This window comes from Pan paniscus, chromosome 11 (assembly GCF_029289425.2).
Source record: "Pan paniscus chromosome 11, NHGRI_mPanPan1-v2.0_pri, whole genome shotgun sequence".
In the NCBI taxonomy this organism is placed as follows: domain Eukaryota; kingdom Metazoa; phylum Chordata; class Mammalia; order Primates; family Hominidae; genus Pan; species Pan paniscus.
Genome location: NC_073260.2, coordinates 45,876,941 through 45,892,469, shown reverse-complemented (window position 1 = coordinate 45,892,469; position 15,529 = coordinate 45,876,941). Strand labels below are relative to the sequence as shown.

At 42.7% G+C, this 15,529-nt stretch overlaps 1 protein-coding gene across 9 annotated transcripts in view; it reads left to right on the top strand.

The window, feature by feature from the left end:
• FAM120A (family with sequence similarity 120 member A) overlaps positions 1-15,529 on the top strand; it is a 113,987-nt gene that overhangs the window by 83,174 nt on the left and 15,284 nt on the right. For all 9 annotated transcript variants that reach the window (XM_034967765.3, XM_055091743.2, XM_034967759.3 and 6 more), the window contains 2 exons: positions 7,941-8,190; positions 15,300-15,414. In XM_034967765.3, coding sequence (XP_034823656.1) covers positions 7,941-8,190; positions 15,300-15,414 — 365 coding nt within the window. The remainder of the gene's footprint in view (positions 1-7,940; positions 8,191-15,299; positions 15,415-15,529) is intronic.

Genomic DNA, 15,529 nt, shown 5'->3' with positions numbered 1-15,529 from the left:
TCTGTAGAGATGGGGAGCCATTGAAGGTTTGGTACAAATGATGTTTCTGTTTAGAAAGATGAGTTGGATAGCGATGTATGGACTGAACCAAAACAGAAATGAAGCCTTTACGTGTCAAAGATAGGGCAGGTGCAGATGACCTTTGCCTAGACAGTTAAGACCGTAGAATTTAAGTGTTTAGAAAAATGCATTGTTAATGTGCTATGACAAATACATATTTATTTCTGAATGGAAAAGATGTGTAGATTTGACCTGAGTTTAGAATTTGAGAGACCTTACTCAGTACTATAATTTCAGTGGGTGAGATTTTTGTAAGCAGCTTTGGAATCTAGGTCTTTATAGGGAGCTGATAAAATTGAACTTGTTTCATGCGTTAGTTACATTCAAGAGGGGGAAACAAGCCTATAAAAAAGTTTTTTATGTCAGTGATATATCCATGATTATCACTGTAATTGGAACACCAGCTCTCCAGAAGGGAAATTTTTGTTTTGAGAATATCTTGTGATTGTTAAGCCTCAATGCTCTCAACTTGCTCAAAACCAACCTTGTTTGAGAATTGAGTAATGTGCACAGTGTGATCTATGTTCATGAACATTGCATGCATTAAAATGCCTTCCATATAACCTGTTTATTAGATTTTAGCTGACTAAATACTGACCCTGCTCAGGCCATTGATTTAAACTTCATTACTTGAAATATCTATTAATTGGTAACACATATTTGTACTAAGGAGAGTGCTATAGCTTCTTGACACTCTAAATAGGATAGGAAAATGTCTCATTGTGCCACAATGAAGCTGACATTGAAAAGTTTCTCAGGAGTTCTTGATTGAGAAGATGGAACAATGATTGTATTTAGATCTTGTTGAAATTTGCTGTCTAATCTATGGCCACTCTTGGACCACATGGAGGTTGAATGAAATTATTGGCATACTGGAAGAAGATCCATAAGCCAAAGAAAGAGTCCTGGGAGGCCATGTCCCTGTGAAGGATTGTTCTCCTCCAACCCTGCTTCCTTGGCTTTCTGATGTGATCTGGCAACCCAGCCCTCTGCATATGGGCTCCAGTGAGAGCCTGCTGCTCCAGCAGCTGGTGTGGCCTTTCTGAATGGAAAATCTGTGACCTAAAATAGCTTCAGAACCTTATCTGCGCAGCTATATATTCCTGTTAATGGTCACTGTAACAATAAAGAATGTCCCAAGATGGCCTTATTATCAGAGAGAACTATTCAAAAGGCAAGCATGTTGAAGTCTTAAGGGTTTCTTAAAAATATTTAACTCTCAGCAGATTTAAGACATGTATATTCATTTGGAAACCTAGTCAGTGATTAAGGCATATGGTCAAGTGTTCATAATTTACAGCTAGCTTTCCTGTGATTTACCAAACTTTCATTTTTAAAGTCACTATATGGCGAAAGTAGGATATGAGACCTTTAAAAATTTCTAACCCTTCTGCTCCTGAACTAGGTGATAGCAAAAAAAGAAAAAGAAAAAAAATTCTTTTGAAAGTCACGTTGTATTCTGTGCTGGCAGTTTATTTTCCACGCCTTTCTTTCCATCCCTAAGTTCTATAATTTCACTTTTAGGAAATTCAGAAGAATATTTGCTTATCATGGCAGTATATGCCTTGAAATTCTAAGCCCTCCCAGTGGTGCACGTAGAAGAGAACTATTAACACCCAGGGGCATGCAGATTCCTGCAGACGTGATCCACGGTGATAGAGGCACCTGCTGGTAGGGAGGGTGGAACCCAGAGACCTTTTCTGTTGATGCTGGAATAAAGGTTGGGCCTGGAGATGAGTCCGGGGTCTGACGCAAGAACTCCTGGCTTTGAAGCCTGCACCTTGCAAAAATACAGATGCTGTGGCGAGTTTCTTCTACTCGTTCCTGTGGTGGAGGTGGTTATATGCCTCAATGGCTTTTCCTCCTTCAGGGTGCCTCTTGGTCGCTCTCAGTCACTGGGGTTCTTTCTTTCCAGGGGTCAGTGGGAGAGGCTGCAGTGGTTTGAGGGCAAATGAGACAGAGTAAAAGGCCTACATTTTAAAAGATTGTAGGGTAATAAGAATACCCAGCTATAATTGAAGAGCGCAAAGTTCAGAAAGTAAAGCTCAGTGATTTGCACATTTTTAAAATTAACGTCATCTTAATAAAATTGGCTTTTGTTTCTTGCCTCCCATTTCCTACAAAAGTCTTCCCTAATACCTCAAAATTAAGTAAGTAAGAGAAACAGGCTTATAAGAAGCAGACAGATAAAAATTATACACACATGAAATAAATATGTGGAATGAGGGAGCAAGTTTATAGGTGAGTACTATTTTTATGAAAGATTTTCCTATATTGATTCCTGTATTTTTAAACCACCAAGAAAAGCCGAAAGGAGCATTTTTCCTGGTATAGTTTGCTTCAGAAATGTTTTTATTTGTGCTAATAATTGGAATTGCTAATAAAAAGTAAACTAAGTCTGCTCACTGTGGATTATACTATGAAACAGAATAATCAATATTATGGTGCTGATTTAATATTGTGAAAATTGGTATTGTAAACATTTTCCCCATGATTTCTATGAAGGGTGTTAATAAGTCTATCTGAATTTCTTTATTCTACAGAGCTTTCTAGGAGCAGCATTGAGGTTTTTTTCACAGAACTTTGAGTAGACCTAGCACAACAGATGATTGCTTAGGAAGGCAAATGATGTGACAGGCCAATCTGTGATATTACTCTTTTGGATTAATATTCATTTCATAAGTCCTTGTACTCTTTTTTTTTTTTTTAACCAGTGTTACTTGCCAATCCTTGAGCTTTTGAGTTTCTAATATATTAGGAATAACATACATGGAATGAGGAATATGAACAGCATTTATCTACATGTCTGTAATACTGTGTTCTGCTACATGTCCTGTGCCTTACTAAGCATTTATATTTTTGTGGACTGTGGGCTGCTCCATCCTCAAATATCAACGGTTTAAGAAAATATCCACAGCCTTTTACCTTTGAGAATTACAGAGGGTGCTTACAGACGTATCAGCCTGAGGAGGAGAACCCAACCTGCTACCTACACGCTGGGGCTGCTTAAAAATTAGGGGGCAGTTTTTCTATCAGAAGGAAAAAAAACAGTCTTCGTTGTATCCATTTTTCTGTTTCTGTCCTGATATAAATGAATTGGAGGTTTTTATTGTTGTTTATGATCATAACAACCCGAGGAAAGCTCGTCAAGTATAATAGTAGCTGCTCCCTAAATACACACAACCAGAAGTCTAGTCGGCCACCATCTTGGAGGCCATTCATCTGCCCGCATCTCTTCCTCACCTATGAACACGCGTGCATGCATGCTGCAGTTCTCTCTCCTGCGCCCTTAGTGGGCATTGCTAATTAATGGTCAAGCTGTGGCACTGAGCTTAGAGACATACTTTATAATACGGTCTTACAGGCGGCCACTCCAGTAAGTTGGGATTGGCTTACAAAATGAACCATGTATATTATTCCTGGGCTGGGATGGATCCCAAAGTCAGCATTATAACAGATTTCCAAGGTGGCTTAGTTGTCATGTTAAATGTGCTACTAAAAGAAGATGACTAACACCTGATGGAAAACATTGAGTTTTTTACTGACAGCTTAAGTACGATAGTATTTTATGGCCCCAAATTGTATTTTGAAGGGGTGCTTTCTGTAAGGAAAATGCATTATAAATTTAGCCTCCAGTAACATGTCTGCCCTAGAGTTGTTTTTTTTTTTGAGACGGAGTCTCACTCTGTCGCCCAGGCTGGAGTGCAGTGGCGCAATCTCGGCTCACTGCAAGCTCCGCCTCCTGGGTTGGCACCATTCTCCTGCCTCAGCCTCCCCAGTAGCTGGGACTACAGGCCCCTGCCACCATGCCCGGCTAATTTTTTGTATTTTTAGTAGAGACGGGGTTTCACCGTGTCAGCCAGGATGGTCTCGATCTCCTGACCTCGTGATCTGCCCACCTCGACCTCCCAAAGTGCTGGGATTACAGGCGTGAGCCACCGCGCCTGGCAGCCCTAGAGTTGTTTTTGCCAGTGTAAAAATTTGGTTTAGTGTAAGTTAAGGAAGACAGTTTAATATTCAGTCTTTCAGAAGTAGGCTACTTCCTGAAGTAGTAACTTTTTCTGACAGCAAAAAGAGGAGATTAATATTTGTTGGTGGTGATACACAAGGTTTATTCAGAGGTCTTCAGTTAGATGAGCTGACCTCCAGGAATCTCTTACTGTTTTAATAAGACGCAGCAGGAACATGTTGCTCTTCAAAACTACCAGTACAGAGTTCATTTTATGCTACCATGCTCTAAGTCCCAGATGGTACCCACCCAGGATGTGCTGGAGCCCAGTGCCATGGGCAAGCCCACATACCCCCAGGTTTCTGTAAAAACTCAGATTACTTTCTGTGAGCTGGCTACTTTGTATTTGCTTATTTCCTATGGATTGAATAATACCGTGAGGGCTGAGAAGTCCTTCCTCCTGGGCAACAGTGACTCTTTGGAAGAAAGCAGCAGCCCAGAGAGAGAAGAGCAGCAGACATTCTCATCTCTAGAGGCTACCCTCCAGCTGCCCCTTTGCAGGGGCTTGTAAATCAGAGCCAAGCATTTTTCTTTCCTCAACTTCTTCCACTCTTGAGGCTGCTGTTTCAACCCGAAAATTGGATGTCCCTTGGAATTCTTCATAAGCACTAATTTGTAATTAATTTAATGTAAGTGATGTGTAAAATGTGAGTTCATCTCATCATCTCTACATAATGAGGGGTGCTAGGTGCTTTTCATGTTTAATCATCAGGACTGTGTTGCAGAGTTAGGTGTCACCTCTCATCTTAGTCCCTGGATCTAGGCCCAGGTCTGAGAACCCAAGGAGACCCTCCCTCTCAGGCACATGCCTGTGCAGATTGCCTGCTTCCCTCTTATCCCAGCCCTACCTGGCACACAGTAGATGTTCCTTAAATACTTATTAACTGATTGGCCTAAGGTTCCACCTCTATTCTCTGGTGGAATACTCAAAAGATCTGTAACTATTAGAGATGAGCGCCTTTGCTTCTGGAGCAAGCCTTTGTGTCAGTCACATCTATTTTCTTTGATAAAGACATGTATTTCCTGAATTGGACTTGCTGTTCTTGTCATAACTGTTGCACGTGGGCAACAACATGCTTAGTGCTGTGAAAGAGGACACTAACCCCTCTCTGTCCCTACTGTGTCGACAGGCTTACCCGGGACAGTTCCGAGCCCTTCTAGGACTCGGAGCAGCCTTTGGCTGGAGTATTGCCATGAGTCCATCAGCAAGAGTCCAGTTTCGGCTCTCAGGAGTGTGTTCACCTGTTTCTTTCTGGGCTGTGTCGAGTCTTGAGACACAGCACCAGGCCAGGCTCATTCAGGTACATGGGAGGCCCTCCGAGCTCTAATGTGGAGAGTTGTCAGAGCCTGCAGCTGGAGTGCATATTTCTGAGGATACCATGCATTAGGACTAGTGCCTGTGACCTCCTCTTCACTCTGCGACCTAGGGCCTTGCAGGACGAACTCTGCAGAGGCCTAAAGGTTTTGAAATTGAGAAGGAAAATCTTCTACCAATAATTTTTTTTTATAGAATGAAAACAAAACATGAATGATTGCTAAAATGATTAAAGAGAGGCGAGAACAGAGCCGATGAAAGGGAAAGAAAAAAATGACAAAGTTAAAGGCCAATTTAGTAAGAATGCCTCTCTTTAAAACCCCTAGGGGACTCCTGACATGCACAACCTAAACCCATGCTCTGTGTGTGGGGTATGTTTCAGTGTGTGTATTGTGGTATGTGTGTGGTGGGGGGGTGTGTGTGGTGGGGTTTGTTGGGGGATATGTTGTGTGAAGTATGTGATGTGTGCATGGTATGAAATGTGTGATGTGTGTGTCCTATGTGTTTGCGAGGTGTGGTTATGTAGAGTAATCTGATAGCAACATAGCATATTGGCGAACAACTCATTCTGGAAGCTCCCCTTGCCTGTTTTCTCTTGGGGTGGAGCAGCCTTGGTGTTGGATCACAGGAGGGAAGGCAGGTCGGCTCACAGGAAGGCCTGTGCATGGTAGTGGTGGTTGTGGAGATGATCCTGTATGTTCCGAGTCTACTTCTGGGAAAGCTTCTGGAAGCTGTGCTGTGCTGGAGATCCACAGGATCGGGGTGGGGGCAGTGCCTTAGATTGTGCGTCCAACGACAGGGTATGCTTCGTGATGGAGACCTTATTGGTTTTATATCTATACCTAAAAGTATTGAATAAAAACAAATAAGCATGTATTTATATATACATGTATGTCTGTTTTGACTTGATGGACTTTAAGCATTTGGAGTGTTTGAAATATTCCTTTAACATCTAAACACTAAGATATTCAAATGTAAATGAAAGACATTTGCCTAATGAGAGCAGTAACATTTTTGTAAAAGGAAAATTTTCAGTGACTGCCTTAACTTGTACCCCAGCTCTGCCCGGCAGGCTTCATGTAAGGGAACACTATCTGGAGTTGGCTCCAGAAGGGCTTGTCACAGAGCCCTATGAGGTCTTGACTCAACGTGTTCCTATACGTGACACTGTTACCTGACTTGTCAGGTATTGAAATGTATTTAAGCATTTTTTTTCTGTTGCTGAGAAACTGTGTATCCAAGTGTCTAACTCCTGGTGTTTTTCATGACATTTTAAGAGATTATTGTATTGCCTGACTATATTTAGACTCAGAGTGGAACTGGAGATTAGCCAGTAATACATTTAACTCTGTCCTGCTTTTGGATTCTTCAGAATGCCTTAGGTATTACTTTAGAGAAGACAAACCCAGAGAGATTAATGTAATTTGGATAGAATGAATATGTTGAAGATCAAATTAGAGTTTGTGATAGCATCCTGTCTCCGTACAGACACTGGCCTTGGAGTGGGCCGTGCACTGGAGTGTGTCAGCCAGGGACGGTGCCTTTGCTCATGTGTAGCAGCACTGGGCAAGGGACAACACCAGGCCCCGCTTTGGTTCTGGTGTTTATTCAACTAAAGTGAACCACTTGTTACTTATAAAATGCACACCCAGATTTCCCTATTGGGTTGTTACCTCAGTGCAGTTGATGAGATTTTAACATTCTACTGTGCAATATGGATTGTTTTTGTTTTATTTCCTTGTCATTGTTTTTTCCTTAATTTATTGGGAAATCAATCAAGTGGGAAAATGTGCATGTTTATGTATTTGTAAGAATTGATTGACTAATAGTGAAACATCTGTGGATAAAAGGTATTGTTTCCATGTTACATCAACTTAGAACTTCCTGTCTTTTTTGAGGCGAAATGTTGGATAACTTTACACTCTGTCTGAAGTCTTGCTGAATAGAATTACTGTGTGCTGGCATCATCTGGGACTTCAAAACTTGGAATATTTGTATCTACTTGTGTTTTACTGGCCAGTCTTAAAAATAGAGTTTAACAGTTACATTTGTTGAAGTGGGAGGTTCAGTAAAGTGGCTACTGCATGCAAATTATTTCTCAAATCTAATTTATGGGGGTATTTATCCATGTAGAAAGGGATTAGCTATCCAAATTGGATTTTGCATGTTAAAATAATTAGATAACCACATACTTCCGTGAATTACACTAATTGTTATAACTAAAACTATTTGTAGATATAAAATATTAAAATGGATTTTGTCTAACATCTTGATTTATGCATACTAGTTATATGAGAAAATCAAGTCATGATTTGATTGGATGAAACTTATTTGTGGCCTAACTGAAAATCTGAATGAGCCATTAATTGCACAGAATAGAGGGACAAACAAAATACCCACAAGGACTTGATGATTGGTAGTTTTGCTAAGGAGAGAATGCATTGTTACCTGAGAGGCGAATCTTCAGACCAGTTACTAGAGCTGCTTGTTTTTGTTAAGACTGAAAGCAGGTGAATGATGCATGAATGTGTCTTCTCTGGCTTTTTTTTCCTGTAGTTTCACCAGTGATCATTAAAGAATGGGCAGCTTACAAAGGAAAGTCTCCTCAAACCCCAGAACTGGTTGAAGCTCTTGCCTTCAGGGAGTGGACCTGCCCCAACCTGAAGAGGCTGTGGTTGGGTAAGGCAGTAGAGGACAAAAACCGCAGGATGAGGGCCTTCCTGGCCTGCATGAGGTCGGACACCCCAGCCATGCTCAACCCTGCCAACGTGCCCACTCACCTCATGGTGCTCTGCTGCGTCTTACGGTGGGTGCCATGCATGGGAGCTGGGACCTGGGTCCCCGCCAGGTGTAGGGGCCATGACCATGGTGTCAGATGAGTTCTAGAAAGGATGTAAAGTTTATTCCTGATCAATCATGTTGAAATTTATTGTCATCCCATATTTATATATGTGATAGAAATGTAGGTTATGTAAATGCAAAATATATTTTAATTTATATGATACAGTATGTTTATAGGTATATTTTATAAGCATGTATGGTATGTAAATATTATATAATGATTTTAAACATGGTTTATTATTTAAATATTGAAGATTTTGAAGGCTATAAGAGGGGATTCTTGTTATATATTATTTGGAGTTCTTCTGTAGGGAAAATGTGCCACTTCTTCCCCCTTCATTTATTTAATCATTTACAGTCACACGTTGCTTAATGATGGGGATACATTTTGAGAAATGTATCATTAGGTGATTTTGTCATTGTGTAAAACATCATAGAGTATATACAAACATGGCGAGTATTTGTGTATCTAAATGTCAAAAAGGTACAGTCAAAATATGGTATTATAATCTTATACCATTATATATGTGGTCCATTGTTGACCAACACATTAGTGTGGCACATGCCGTATTTGTATCAGTATGGGCTCCTGTCCTCTTTTTATAGGGTCATAATCAATTCACTTAAGGTTATATCCAGCTCTGCCTTATCCTTACGCACATTGTCCCGGCTTATCCTTGGGAGCTGTCTTAGGTTGGCCCGTGTGACACACACCATCCTCTTGTTTTAGGAGAGCTTCCTTGCTTTTTTGCCCTACGAGATGCTTTGGGCACGCTTTGTGTTTCCCTGCTCCAGCATCAGCCATCTCTCCAAAGAGCAGCCCTTGTTCCTTGTTGTGAAAAAGGTGTCTGGAAACCCAGGTCTGGGTGCTGGTGTGGTCCTGCTGCTGGGATGTCTCTGTGTCTGTGCCCGCACAGCCCACAGCTCAGGTGTATGGGTAGATACTGTTGATGTTTTGAAGTTCAGTTGAGTTGGGATACATACTGGATTTTCATTAGGTTTTGGAGTTGATTCGTTTGGTTTGGTTTCGTTTTAAAAGAACTTCAAACATAGAGAAAAGTTGCAAGTACAATACAGAAACCTTTTTTTTTAACTTAAATACTTTACTGATTTTCTACCAATTGATGGCATTTTACTTTATAACCACCAAAGAACCATCAAAATCAATCCGCAGTGATGCTGTGGTCCATTCCACCCTTCAGAGCTGTTAGGCTTGTTGTCCCAACAGTGTCCTTTATGACAAGGAACCTGTTCCTATTCCAGGTCATCTCTGCTTTCAGGAGTGATGCCCTCCCTGGGGGTGCACACCTCCTTCTGTCCCGTTAGGCAGGACACTGGCTCAGAGGGTTTGGTGCAGGGTGACTGTGGCTTCTCCGTGTGGTGCTGCTCTCACCTTTTGTAACCGTCTCACATGGAAGTGCTTAGAGGCCCTGTAAAGGTTTCACTCCTCAGACAGCCAGCACGTTTTTATCAGCATGAACTCAGAGCCTCCTGTTTCTCTAGGGGCCTTCAACTCACTGCACCATCATCTGTTTTGATGTTCCCTTTGTCACCTTGCAAACTGGCCTTCGTCATCTTCTCTGAGCACCTCCTTTCTTCTCTACAGATGTTCTGCTTACTCCTGTGTCTCCCTGCCTCAGCCCTGGGATCCCCATTTCTCCAAGCAGCCCCAGTTCTTCCAAGTGGGGGATGGCATTTAGAAGCCAGGCTCTCAGAGTCGGAGGTTCCGTGCTGCGGGAACTTTGCCGCCCTGGCCCTCCCAGTGCAGCATGAGGGATCCACCCCAACATTGCTGTTGTGTATTCCTATATCTCAATGAAAACAGTGGATTTACCCTGGTCCTTCCAAGCTGGCACAGTCCAGTGTCCCTCCCTGTGTTCATAGGGTACGGTCTAGCGTCCTGCTGCATTTGTAGCTTCTGGCTGTGGCAGGAGAGGCTTGGCTGGGAAGCCCCATGGCCCCTTACTTGGTCAGGATCCCTGTGTGGCGCAGTCCCTATTGCCCCTGTTTCTTTTGGGGCCTGTCTCACCCTCTGGGCTGGCACCACTTTTGCAGGCATGACTGACCATCCCTCCCACTGGGGTCCCAACTACCTGACTTTAGGAAGGGAGGGACAGAGCTTATTCATGTTTTTATTTCCTGGTGGTTCTTAAATTTATAACAAATGTTAAGGCCAATAACTTATTTAGGAAGATTCAATTAAATGGAGATTGACTTAAATCACAGTGTGTCAGCTGAACGTGATTGCCATTGAAGACTGGCTGATGGGAAAGACTCCTTTTTTTTTTTTTTTTTTTTGAGACGGAGTTTTTTGCTCTTGTCGCTGGAGTGCAATGGTGTGATCATGGCTCACTGCAACCTCTGCCTCCTGGGTTCAAGTGATTCTCCTACCTCAGCCTCTCAAGTAGCTCGATTACAGGCATGCGCCACCACGCCCGGCTAATTTTTTGTATTTTTCTTAGAGATGGAGTTTCACCATGTTGGTCAGGCTGGTCTTGAACTCCTGACCTCAGGTGATCCACCCACCTCGGCCTCCCAAAGTGCTGGGATTACAGACATGAGCCACCGCACCTGGCCAATTCCTTCTTTATTTTTGTTTTTAGAGGCTTCTGGTTTCCTCTGATAGCAAATTCAATTAAAGACATGTTTTTATTAATAACAATATTATATTCATAGAAAGTTTAAGACTTTGGATTCTGTGAGATCAAATTAGCAATAATGAATTTGATTACTTTTTTTGTATTTTTCTCTTCCAAGTTTAGTGTGACACATGGCCTTTAATCTAGCAGAGCAACTGACAGGCCACCATATACTTGACCTAAGGTACATACTGGGACCCTGAGTGAGGATGCACTCTGGAGCCCCGCGGCCATGGCAGAGGATGAGCTGCTGTTGCACTATAGGGGGCTAGGGTCACATCGTTTCAGCTTCGTGTTTAAGTTTGTGCTCAGACTCTTAATGCCGTCCCATCTGGTGTATTTACTCTGCCCCTCCTGTGGCTGGTGCCTCGTGGCCTGCTGTGTGTGAGCACTGTGATGCACGGACAGGGAAGAGGCCATGCATGCAGCTGGTCCTGGTGGCATTGTCTCCCAGCCCACTCTTTTGTTTGCTCCTCTTGATGCCTGGGGCCTGGCAGCGGAGTGCCGGCCCTTTCTCAGCAGTGATCCCGGAAACACCTGAGCCATCTCCTCAGCACTGTTGAGATGGCTGTCGGCAAGACAGAAATGAATGGGCACGGCCATGCTCCAGTAACCTTCTCTTTACAAACACAGGTAGCCAGCTCATGGCTACAGTTTTTTTTATTCCTTTGTAGACTATTATCAATTTCTATTGGACACATGTTTCTTCACCATTAGAGTCAGGTGATGCATTTGGGGTGGAACCCCACAGAAGGGGTATGGTGGTCTTCTCATTGCTCCCTAAGGGAATTTAGTTTTTGCTTTTACTAGTGATGTTAACATCGATCACTTGGTTAAGGTAGAGTTGGGCATACATGTATTTTAAATGCTATGCTATGGCAGCAATTGGGATGGACAGTGGAAGAACATCAGTCAAATCTCTAGAATCCCTGATAGCAGAGACGGGGGATGGAGTCTGAGCAGAGGTTGCTGCAGTGTGAGGGTGCAGGCTGAGGGCACAGAGCAGAGCAGGTCTTTTTGGGGATGCAGCATGGATAAAATAGACAAGGCTCTTGTCCAAAAGCAGCAGCTTATGTTCTTGTAGGAGCAATATGACAGACACAAAGATGCAGACTGGGTTAGGTTTTAGAAAAACTTGACTTAAATCAGTAAATACAGTAACAGGGATGGAGGGCATAAGGCTCCAGAGCAATGCTGGCGCCGTCAGTGTGTGCTCTAGAGGTGCGACCCGGGTGGTTGGTGGTCAGCCTGGGTGACACAGCAGGTGGCCCATGCTGGCTGAGGCCTGCTTCTCTCCTTTTGGAGCTCTGGCTTTACCCCAGCTTCCATGCTTGTAAAGGGCAGTGAGAGGAGATGGGGTCAAGGTCAGCCAGCCTTAGGAGGGCTCCAGAACAATTTATAATGCCCCCACCCTTCTGTGGTAAGGAAATGAAGGCTGCGGGAAGTTAGACAACTCCCTGAGGCCCTATAGCTGTCTATATTAGCACATTAAGTGACATTGTCATAATCTGCTTGATTGCATGGAAAAGAACATGGAGAGAAAAAATTTCCAGAAATACCATAGATAGATTTAGTAGCGTAAAAGGGATCTGAAAACATTCTAAATGCACAGGTAGGAATTAGCACAAATAAATAAGCTGACCAAGAGTTAAGTTCTCAGCCGCTCTTATCTTGACTCTTAACCAGGATCTCTGTTTTGATATTTAATCTATGTATGTATGTATGTACCTAGTAATTCATACTCTGTATCCAGCAAGGTGTTCAGAGGACCTACGATGAGAAGGGTCTAAACACTAACTCTGTTATAGAAAGCCAGATGGAGGAAATAGCAGATAGTCTGACCAACAACATTGTTTGCTGTCCTGGCGAAGTTGAATTCTGAGAGTCTTAGCTGCCAGGAAAGCCAGGAAAGATCTTGAGAGAACCAGTGTATCTGCAATACAGTCTTTTTCTGATTAAAAAAAAAAAATTTTTTTTTTGAGATGGAGTCTTGCTCTGTTGCCCAGGCTGGAGTGCAGTGGTGCCATCTCGGCTCACTGCAAGCTCCGTCCTGGGTTCACACCATTCTCCTGCCTCACCCTTCCGAGTAGCTGGGACTACAGGTGCCCGCCACCACGCCTGGCTAGTTTTTTTGTTTTTGTATTTTTAGTAGAGACGGGGTTTCACCATGTTAGCCAGGATGGTCTTGATCTCCTGACCTCGTGATCCTCCTGCCTCAGCCTCCCAAAGTGCTGGGATTACAAAATTTTAAAAGGAACCAATAGCTAGGGGCTGAGGTAGGGAAGACTGGGGAGTTGTTGTGTAAGGGGAACAGAGTTTCAGTCTGGGAAGATGAAAGGAGTTCTGTGGATGGATGATGGTCATGGCTGCACAGCAATGTGAATGTGCTTAATGCCACTGAACTGTACACTTAAAAATGGCTTAAATGGTAAATTTTTTGTGTATTTTACCTCAATTAAAAAAATAAAAAGAAATTAAAATGAAAGGAATATAAAACATAGATACTTCAGGGCAAAGAACATTGTATATAATTTTTTGAGACAAAAATAGGAGGAGGGGACCTTCTTCATATTTGCTGTTTCTTGCATCCGGCCCTGATTAAAACTCAGTAAGACCAGGCTGGGTGCAGTGGCTCACGCCTGTAATCCCAGCACTTTGGGAGGCTGAGGTGGGTGGATCACCTTAGGTCAGGAGTTTGAGACCAGCCTGGCCAACACAGTGAAACCCTGTCTCTACTAAAAATACAAAAATTAGCCAGGTGGGGTGGCGTGTGCCTATAATCCCAGCTACTTGGGAGGCTGAGGCAGGAGAATCACTTGAACCCAGGAGGCGGAGGTTGCAGTGAGCCGAGATCACGCCACCGCACTCCAGCCTGGACCACAGAGCAAGACTCCATCTCAAAAAAAAAAAAACAAACAAAAACAAACCAAAAAAAAAACAAACCTCAGTAAGACCATTGTGTTTAAGATTTGTGGCAGTTAATCAATTGCAAAGGATGTGATTTTGTCATTGCAAATATTGATGGTTTAATTAAATGAAACTTTCACATCACTTTTATATATCTCATCAAATATAAATACCATAGAAATGTAACATTTGCTGTTTGTTCTCCTTGAAATTGCATTTACATCCTACTTTTGCCACATTAATTTGACCATGACGTATATAAGCTCTCTGTGCTTCAGTTTCCCCTTCTCTAAATTGGGATAATTATTGTTCCTGTCTCAGAATTTCTATAACAGTAGATGAGTTAAAGTATGTAAGGTGCTTAGACCAATGCCTTGGCACCTAGTGAGCATGTAAACTTTCTACTTTGGGCTTCAACTGAAAATATATCTCAATGAGCTGTCTAGAACCTCCCTTACTTAGTTTGTGTACCCATGGATGAATATTAATTAATACAAGAATGATTTAGTGCTCAGCACCAACTCTAACCCTGGGTTTTGTTAACTCAGATTTTAAGCACTGAGCAAACTTACTCTGCAGATGGGAATGGAAAGAGCTTTGTTAAGCATGTCACGGTTCTCTGAACTCCTTTTGAGTTATTTGCCAGAGATCACGTCGTAATCTATCATCAGAAGTTATTTTTAGTGATCAGCTGGCAACTTGATTAGGTCGTCCTTCAAGTTTATGGAATGCAAAGAACTGGGAACGTTAGACTTCAGAAAGGTTTATGACTAAGTCATTATAGTTAGCCCTTTACTTTTTCACGCCCAGACACTCCTTGGGGTTGTGCCTTGTGCAGTACTGTAGGGTGTTTGTGATTCAGGCAGTGCTGTTACTGAGAAGGGAAGGAGACTCCCAGGCAGACCTGTTTTAGTTGAAGTTGAAGATTTGGAGATTGATTGTCCTTTAGCAGCCACTTCAGGGTGCGCACATTTTGCCGTGGCTCTAGTGATGGTCCTACGCATTGCTTTTCTTGAGTCTGACTCCCGCTCACCTTGTGGTACTGGCCCTATCTTCGGTTATTTACCTGCTCCATGGACCTGCAGCTGCAGAGTGGCCAGGCAATGGTCTTTTCTTTTCATCTCGGGATTTGTCTTTCTTATTTATACCTAGGGTCTGCCTCCTGGCTATCCTGGCTTGAACAAAAAAATGAATGAATCCTGAAAATTGGTACTTAGAATGTACTTCCAGGGTTTAAATGTTTCACAAGAGTGAGGTTGTATCAAAAATCACTGACTAGCTAGTTTTCAGTATCCACAATTCAGTGTGCTATTTTTAATTATTCTAAAGTAAAACATTCTGACATCCTGATTTCATTTGTAATGGTATCATCAAATGAAAGTAGAAAAGTAGAAAAGCTGAGTAAGAAATCACATGGGTCTTCTTAGCTCACATCATCCGGGATTTACCTAGAACCTCCCACTGGACTTGTCTATATGACGGGCGACCACTCAGTAATCACCAACCTTTCGTTTCTGCCCCTCACCAGGTACATGGTGCAGTGGCCGGGAGCACGCATCCTTCGGCGTCAGGAGCTAGATGCCTTCCTGGCTCAGGCGCTGTCCCCCAAACTCTACGAGCCTGATCAGCTCCAGGAGCTCAAGGTAATTTATCAGCCTCATTGCATTGTCTTGGACAGTCTCACTTTGGATTTTGGTGTAATACTGCTACCTTTCAACAGGCAGAATTGCTAATTCTTTAAACTAATTGCTTTAGTCC